The sequence below is a fragment of the Phytophthora parasitica genome (assembly GCF_000247585.1).
Source record: "Phytophthora parasitica INRA-310 unplaced genomic scaffold supercont2.1, whole genome shotgun sequence".
Taxonomy (NCBI): domain Eukaryota; phylum Oomycota; class Peronosporomycetes; order Peronosporales; family Peronosporaceae; genus Phytophthora; species Phytophthora nicotianae.
In genome coordinates this window covers 251,997-260,439 of record NW_008634126.1, presented here as the reverse complement: position 1 = coordinate 260,439, position 8,443 = coordinate 251,997, and the positions used below count along the sequence as shown (strand labels likewise).

General features: G+C 51.5%; 3 protein-coding genes across 4 annotated transcripts in view; 1 reads left to right on the top strand and 2 right to left on the bottom strand.

Annotated features, from left to right (window-relative positions):
* The window catches only part of PPTG_20642 (hypothetical protein), a gene marked incomplete at its 5' end in the record, with an annotated part of 3,059 nt that extends 1,572 nt beyond the window's left edge, over positions 1-1,487 (bottom strand). Inside the window, 3 exons of the mRNA XM_008892840.1 lie at positions 143-590; positions 650-772; positions 840-1,487. Coding sequence (XP_008891088.1) covers positions 143-590; positions 650-772; positions 840-1,487 — 1,219 coding nt within the window. The remainder of the gene's footprint in view (positions 1-142; positions 591-649; positions 773-839) is intronic.
* Positions 1,488-2,079: 592 nt separating this feature from the next.
* PPTG_00049 (hypothetical protein) lies at positions 2,080-4,533 on the top strand (the record flags this gene model as incomplete). Its single annotated transcript, XM_008891419.1, has 4 exons — positions 2,080-2,126; positions 2,196-2,241; positions 2,307-4,070; positions 4,126-4,533. 4 exons carry the CDS (start codon positions 2,080-2,082, stop codon positions 4,531-4,533), a joined length of 2,265 nt encoding a protein of 754 aa, XP_008889667.1.
* On the bottom strand, positions 2,123-8,225 carry PPTG_00048. 2 transcript variants are annotated; one of them, XM_008891418.1, is made up of 3 exons: positions 7,940-8,225; positions 4,587-7,865; positions 2,123-4,526 (listed from the first exon to the last, which is right to left on the bottom strand). In XM_008891418.1, the coding sequence occupies exons 1-2, from the start codon at positions 8,147-8,149 to the stop codon at positions 4,620-4,622; spliced, it is 3,456 nt and encodes a 1,151-aa protein (XP_008889666.1). In that variant the 5' UTR covers positions 8,150-8,225; the 3' UTR covers positions 2,123-4,526; positions 4,587-4,619. The 2 variants fall into 2 exon arrangements, with proteins under 2 accessions (XP_008889666.1, XP_008889665.1); XM_008891417.1 differs by having other exon boundaries at positions 2,123-7,865.
* Positions 8,226-8,443: the final 218 nt, after the last annotated feature.

The following is an 8,443-nucleotide window of genomic DNA, read 5'->3' as shown; positions in this document are numbered from 1 at the left end:
TTCAGGGCGTTGTTTCTGGGTTTATCAATAGTAGCAATAATGCTCTCCCTTCTCGTGCTTTTTCCGCTTGCACTACTATTCGGACGACTGCTTCTCCTCGTTAGTATTGCTGTATCCGCAAGTCCGACAGCCACGTTCATACTACGAGCTTTGTCGTTTAAATGTCGGTTAATATGTTTGAGTCGCCTCTCCTGGTGATCGGCGCAGCGGCTTTCGATCTGACGCGTTGACGCCGCCACTTGAGCCCGAAGTTGAGCTGTAAATCCAGTGCCACCGCGTAGATTTGGACCGTAAACTTTCGTCTGACCAGCTCGCATTCGTTTCGACTGTTTCAGTTGAGCTTTAGCGCGAAGTAGAAGACGTTCCATCTGCTGTTGAGCCAGTGAAAGTCCCGCACTACCGCTACTGGAGTCCAACAATCGGAGTTTCCAGGCTCCTCGACGCTCCACAACGTACTCCCCAGGTTTCGTATCTTTTCCAGCGACTGCAGGTGGTAATTGACGTAGAACCGCAACACCTGCATCAGAATCTGCACCCAGATAAAACCAGTCTTGCTCCAGATACACTTCGTCGTTGTTGTAGACGAAGTTCTAAGAAAGATAACACTTAGCTCGAGTTTTATAAAATTTAACAAAAATAAATTACTCACATCTTTTTGCTTGCGCCGCTGGCACACGGCAGAGCGAATGATCCACTTGCCAAGCATCTTCGCCGTTTTATTCCGCAATCGAGATTGAATCTCATCCACTTGCATGTCGCCATCATCTCGACTCTATAAAAAAAGTTAGTGTTTAATTTCTCTAGCCAGATTATGAAAAAAATCTAAACAAAATCCAAACCTTTGGGAGATAAGCTGTTACTGGGACTGGATAACCCACGGCAGCGGGTGCTTGTACGTCGTTGCGAATAGAATCATCATCCAGTAAGCCTAAAGCTTTAAGTTGAGGCGCTTCGCGTACTTTAGCGCCAAGAACGCCACCTTGTTCCCAAGATACATCACCTGGACCGACACTAAGTTGTAACCACACAGAATCGCCGTAGCGTATCGACCCAGCACTACGGACATCAACAAGATCCAACAATGTGAAGATGGCTCGATCCTTGTAGCCTTTGGCTTGAGGCGTTTGGAGTTTCTCTAGGGATTGCACTCGTACATGGCCATCCGGACTGCCAACCATCATAAGGTGGCCGTTGAATAATTCTAGCGCCACACTACAGCCATAGGAGAGTCGCGTTGCTTGCGAGTTGAAATCATTTCGAAGCTTTTCTGCATCAGATACAGGAGCAATATTAGCAGTAGAACCGGCAGGAACCGCGATACCAGACGAAGGAGTTGTTGAGGTTTGAATAAACCCAGATCCTTGATTTCCTGGTAGAGTTTGACTTTGAGTTGGCAGATTTTCAATACCATGGCCATTGTTACTGGGAGATGCAGGAGGGATTATAGATGTGGACGCAGACGTTCCGAGTGCGTTGAGTCTCTTCATGATGTCAGCTGAATTAACGTTCGATCCGCCAACTACACGCAGTCCTGCACCGACCAGTGTTGAAGGAGATGAAGTCGATATCCCAAGAGATTTTTGTTGCTCACGAAGCCTCGCGGAATGACTTAGATCGGGTAAGCTTGCCACATTGGGTAGCAGTGGGGTTGAGCTTCTGTGTAACCTGCTGGAGTTTTCATCTTGTGGATTAGATGTTTTAGATCCGCGTTGCTTGGATTTCGCCGACTTATTTCCTTGCGTCGGGAATTCGTCGTCTTCGTCACTTTCATCACCATCGATGGACTCGGAAAATGCTGCCAAACGTTCGCGTGAAGGTTGATTATTGCGTTCATGGACGAGGTCCAAGTACTGCCAAACATTGGACGACCGCCCAAAAGTATGAGGCCGAGAACTCGACGGTGTCCTAACGATGGGAATCATTCTCTTGCGTTTCTTTCAACTCAAGCACAAAAATCGCTTAATGAAGACAGGAAACGTATTATCTAAAAGCAGAAATCTAAAAAAAAAAAGAAAAGATATAACAGCACACAGAACACGTATTGAGATCTTCCCGCAGCAGTCCGCTTCACTTGTTAGGATGGATGAGCGCCATGCAAGGCTACAATCTCTACGAGAACAGATCCGGTAAACGCGTTGTGTACATGTTCTTAATCTCTATAGTAAGAAAAAAATCTAACTTGATGTTCGCATTAGAGCGGTTTGCGTTCATGACCAAGCGCGATGGGATGCAACGTGGAAGGTATCCAGTATTCTCAGTACTCTTTTTTTTTCAGAAAAAAATTAACATCATTGCTGTGATCTTAGGAAGTGCTTGGTGACTTGATTAATTCTCGACGAGTGGTTATTCCCCCCGATGTATTTTTCGACGTGTTGGAGGCGAACAATGTGGTTCTCGGTCGATCTGAAGTACGACTACTCTGGTACCAATTCCAAGAACCCAATGGGGCTATGCTAGCAACGAAATTTCTTCGCTGGATTGCGCTGAATGCACCTGCCGACCACGTGGATCCAGATCTGCAGTTCACACAGTTGCCACAACCTTATCGACGTATTAAAAAGATTCTGGACTACGATATCTTCGATGGAGCGTGGGAAACTATCAAGTTGGAAAGCACTCGATACAAATCTGAAAGCACCACTCAAGATGCCACGGAATCCTCAAGATCTAGACGATCGGAATCAAACCACGACCAATTAAAGGACTATGATGTCGCTAGAAGCCGATCTTGCGGGCCATCGCGCCGAATTCCACTCGAAAGTGAAGCCCAGAAAGTCGTGGGTCACTGTCTCGTACCCGTCGTGGTAGCCGCAATAAACAACGACAATGCGCCAACTCTGAGAATTATAAGCACAAGCGATGACAATGTCAAGGTATTGGGAGATTTTCCCATCGCATTTCCACTTGAGGCCGTGGCTGCTGGGACTGCAGAGACCATCACAAACACTCACGTGTCGATTAAACAGCTCAGCGCGCTCCAACTAGCAACTGAGAGCAGCTGCGGTCTTGCTGTTCATGTCATGGAGACCACGACTACCGAGTTTGTGAGCGCAGATCTAAGCACCGATGTCCAGCTTCCAACGTCAGCAACTCGCGAGTGTGTAAACATCTACACAGTAAAAACCTCAGAGACCGAGTTCTGTCAACTCGTTGCTGTTGTGACTCCGCAAAGTCCTGAGTCCTCGATTTCTTCGATTATTTTGTCCCCCGACTCCAAGTTCCTCGCTGTCACATCCGTAAGCTCTGCAGTTGTTGCCTTGTACTTCATTGACCACGACCAAGGTGAACATCAGCCGTTAGCGTTGACATCTCCAGCCTTTCGAATCGATCCGGAGTCAACGCGCTCGTCTTCAACGGAAGAAGAATGCAGACCTAAGGTCCATTTCCTAGTGGCACCATGTACTAGTCGTCCTCAGACACGAGTACCTAACACGTACGCACTAGCAGTGTGCCACGAGCTCAAGTTACTGAAGTACGTGCTCCCGTCTACAGATAATACCAGTGCCAGTTCGTCTCCTGTTCTCTTAACTCCAGTGAGATTATGGGAGCATTTGGCTAAGATCACAGCTTCCGCTCAAGATCTCACGACGCAGTACGTCGCTGTAGGGTGTCAAGATGGCTCCATTGTCGTGTGGGACGTGCTGCGCGACGTCGACTACGCCTTCCTCTCGTCTGAAGACAAGGCTTCGATTAGCAGCGTCATCTTGTACCAGGCTGAATACGTCGTAGCACTCTCGAAAGCCCAGCAACGACTCTACTTTTTCGACGTTAGAGAACGCGGTAAACTTGTACTGACACGTGTAGTATCCAGTTCGATGACAAGTCTTACACTGTCAGCAGCAGATATCCCCCTGGCGCTTGTGCAGTTCTCGAGCGGAATGGTCATTTTCTATGACGTCAGGACGGCTGAGGCGATCGGCAGCCTAGCACAGAGTTCTAGTTCGAGTATTGTGGGCAATCAGGAGGTACTTGCTGCAGTTGCAGAACCTCCTGATGCACAGGTGAACGTGTACAGCTGGCGTGATATCCTCTTGGTGTGTTTCCCTTCCTTCCAGCGTCAAGAAGAACTGGTACGTTTGTGCTCCTGTCTGCTATGAAATATCCACTCACTTACAGTCATTGCAGACCAGCTCGAACATCAAAAAGCTCTTCTCCAGCGACACAGGTGCAGGCTCTCTAGCTTTTGCTCCATCAAGTATCACAACGCAAAGCACCGCAGTCGACCTCCTTGAAACTGTGCTCTTACGGATGGCTGATGAGCTGCCATCTCCTCAACGCGGCCAGAAATCATCCGCTCCGTCACCAATAGCTCTGCACTCCACATCGTACGCCTCACTGCCCAGTCCAGACCCTCACAATAAGCCTACAGACAACAGTGTGATGCTACAGCCAGTCGTCCCCGACCACAACGCGTTCTTCGAGCAATACTGCAATGAGAGTCTCGACACTCTAGCCATCGCAGACAAAGAAGCCACACTGCATCGTAAACGTCGAGAGCTGCTCAAGGTCATGGTAGCTGGAGGAGCCTGGTAACAAGGACATAGTAAAGACCACAAGTCAAACCTCTGCGAGAATAATGCACTTACATTTTCACCTCCTTAGTTCTTGAAGAGAATATATCAGTCCTTTACTGACGAGAGCGCCACGACGTTCCCGAATTTCCAGCATTTCGACGCCTTTAACGGCCGCGTAGGCACCTTCCGGTAATGTGTGGGCACGGAGAACGCGCCGTTGAAGAGCGAGTCCAGTCTCTGTCGCTTATGCGGCTCCTCTTCGTCCGAGAACTCGTCCACTTTCTCCACCAAGCCACGATGCTCCAGCTGTCCTAACGCGGCCGTAACCACAGCCAGCGATGCAAGGCCTGTCGTCTCGGACCCTCGTTGAGCTGAATTGACAGCATCAAAGAGCTCGGACACACTGCGACGACGCCGTAAGTCCATATTCTCCAGCACCAACGCAGCCACCTGCTCGACACTCGCTTGGGGCGGCGTTGCCGCTGCTAGTGCGTCCACTTTGGCGTCATTCTTGCAGCTTGTCTCCCGGTTTACTCGGTCACTTCCACTCCATCCTGCCATCGTCGCAGCAGCCGCCATCGCCGCGGGAGACACGTACATGCTGCTGTGTTTATACTGGTCATCCCGATGATACGTCACGCCTTCGTACTCGAACGATAGTGTCGAAGATTCGCGAGTATAAGCCTTGCGGAGCTGCCCAGTGCTGCCGTAGAGAAGCTCCGAGTAACTCAACTTTCCTCGCTTCGTACGCTGACCCTTGTGTCCTCCCTTATGCCACTGCGAACCAGGATGAGGCGGCAACGGCAGAGGTTCTTGATCTGCTTCTTCCGGGACGCTACACTTGGCGTGAGACGGGTCCCAGTGGTTCATCGAGCAGTACCATTTGTCCGGCAGAGTGGAGGATTTAATATGTTGCGGTAACTTGCGCCACTTGTTGCATTTTTCACACTGCGCCCACTCCAACACCGTCTTCTTGATACCACTAGAGGTGCGTCCTCTTCCTTTGCCGTCTCCGTTGTTACTGCTAGCGTCGGTATTCCCTCCACTAGCTGCTGGGTTCCCTGTCAGCTTGGTAGAGCTCTTCCCGTGTTTCAATTTAGTCAGATCATTGGTCGAAGATGTCGGCGTCATGCCGCCACTTAGAGCAACAGACACGGAGGCTGTTGGAGTGGCGTCTATAGAGGACGAAGACGCTCGAGCTTTCTTGGATGGACGTCCTTCCTTCTTGTTCTGCTTCAACAAGAACGTATCGACTTCAGGAGGATTCGGAGCGCTGCATTTGGCCAGCTCAGGCGCCCACGTGTTCAAGCTGCAGTACCACACAGCGGGCAGTCGATCGAAGTTTATTGACGCAGGAACGACTCGCCACTTGCCGCACTGGGTACTCTCGCACTGCACCCACTTGACTTCGCGGTATTTCTCCTTCAGCTGCTTGGTCATCTTGCGTTTCTTCGACGTCTTGTCCTTGTGTTTCCTCGAGTGTTTGTCCTTGTCTTCCAACGCAGTCATGTCGGTAACAGAGCCCTTCAGCGATCCTCCTGATCTCTTCAATACACCCGATCCAGACGAAGAATAGCCGTCGTCTCCTGTACTAGACGTTGACTTGGACTTGGCCTTCAACTTGCTCCTCCGTTTACCTGCTTGTGGGGACGGATTCGCCTTCAGAACCTCTTCAGCGACCGCGCAAGACGCGAATCGTTCGTCCCACGTGTTCATCTTGCAGTACCAGTGCTTGGGCATGGCGTCCAGGTTGAAATCTCGGGGCACAGTCCTCCACTTCTTGCAGCTGTCACACTGGACCCACTTGGCCTCGTTCACTTCTTCTTCCTCCTCTTCGCTCGTCTCTCTCTTCAGTGTGCGCGCTTCTCGCTTTGCCTTGTTTTTCCTCTTCTTCTTGCCGTAACCTCTGCCATTTTTCAGGGTTTTGGGTGTGGCATCAGCGTTCGACTCCGCTGTGGCTTCCTCATCCTCGTCTTCGTCTTCACTTGGAACATGTTTGAGCATCAAACTGCCTACAGTACTTGACGGGATCAACACACTGGCGGACGGAGACTTGGGGATCTCCAGCTTCAGATCTCCGTCAATAGATGGCCGTTGTTCGCCACGTTCACTGCTATCATGACTGTCGTGACGCTGTTGCTTGCGATCCGGAGTGTCCTCTTCCGCAGACGAGCGCGCTTCTACCGAATCATTATCGGCTGACGGACTCGCAGGGATCGGGGACGAAGGTACCGGCGAGCTCGTCTGTTCCTGACCTTCTTTTTGCTCAACAGGTCGTTCCTCCTTCACAGTCTGCTCTGCACCATCACTCTTAGCGGACATCTCGCTACTAGAGCGCTTCTTCTTCAGCGGACTGGCTGTCGAAGCGTCGGAATCGTCGTCGCTCTTGCCCAATGCCTCCTCCAGTCGCTCCTGTATCCGCTTGGTAGCAGTCGATGGGCTCTCAAACAAAGCCAACGAAGACGTCGGTGAACGCGTCGCTCCTGCGTCAGCTGAAGGTGTAGCGACTGCGATGTTGGCTTCCATGCGACGACTGGAAGGCGTGGATGGACTGTTCTTGTCTACAACTGCTTCTAACGACTCTCTCTTGCTACGTTTGCGCTTCTTGCCGTTGTCGTCGTGCTCCTGTTCGTCGTCTGCATGGGACGCGAGACTGTCGCGCTTGTGTTTGTCTTTCTTCTTCTTCTTTTTTTTCTTCTTCTTGTCACGTTTCTCCTTCTTTTCCTTCTTCTCCTTCCTCTTGGTGCTGCTGGCCGAAGCTTCACTCATCACGTCGTCTTCATTCTCTTCTTGTGCTTGCACCTCACTCAGCTGCTTCGACACCGCAGTCTTCGGCTTGATATCGCCGTGTTTAGGACAAATTATCAGCTTGGACGAGATCTGACGCACGCAGTTGGACGGCAGACATTTGGCATGATACGCCACGGGACATCTCATGCATCTGACGGCCTCCTGTTGTGCTCCTGACTGGTTACAGCCCGCACACGTGTGCAGCGGACAGATAAAGTGAGTATTGATGGCGATTCTGGCCAATGGGAACTGCGTAATGCACTCCTGGTGGTAGAATTTACCACAGGAGAGCGCACGGCATTTACGCACGGGTCTCTTATTAGGGTCAGTGCTTGTAGAGGCCGGCGCGTCGTCCTTGAGCGTCTCAATGCCTGTCTGTTTGCAGTGGAAGCACGCGTGGGTCTTACTCTTGCAGCTGGGGCACAGCCAGGCTTCGTCTGAGGCCTCAGCGGCTCCGCTACTGGGCGGCAGACAGCTCAGGTGGAAGGCGGAGATGCAGGGACCCGCACAGACCACGAGATCGTCGCCCTCGCGCTCACAAACGACGCAAATGTGCTCTCCCTAAGGCAAAAACACGCAATAATAACGTTAAAATGAGCGTTCAAATCGGGGGGAACTGTCAACAGCAAGCGCACCTTGCCGCGGTCGCTGTCGGGCTCGCTTTTGACCGTTTTGAGGCTCGAGGAGGTCGAAATCGACGACTGACGCTCGCGCTGCCGCCGCTGGTCTTCCTGGAGCTGCGCGCGCAGCTTCTTGCGCCGTTTTTGGTCCAGCGGCACGCGGATCAGCACCGAGTCGGAGCTGGAGCTGCTACTGGAGCCAGAGCTCGCGTCCGAGTCCGCCATGGAGCGCGACGAGTGGGGGTTACGCTGGTGCTTATCAGGGCTGAGTGGGCGCGGAGGGTTACTTGACAGGGGATTGGATAAATATGAGAGCAATGTTGTGATTGGGTGAAAATCGAAAACCCGTGGGCTGTCAAAATTGACGGGCTGACCCGCGAACGTTGAAGCGGTAACGGTGTAGTGGTAATGTTGCTTGACTCGCATTTACAGCTCAACTTCGGGCTCAAGTGGCGGCGTCAACGCGTCAGATCGAAAGCCGCTGCGCCGATCACCTGGAGAGGCGACTCAAACATATTA

Coding starts and splice junctions, on each gene's coding strand:
- PPTG_00048 (XM_008891417.1), bottom strand. CDS start 8,149: ATGGCGGACTCGGACGCGAGCTCTGGCTCCAGTAGCAGCTCCAGCTCC. Junction 7,866..7,939: donor CCGACAGCGACCGCGGCAAG/GTGCGCTTGCTG, acceptor TTTTTGCCTTAG/GGAGAGCACATTTGCGTCGT.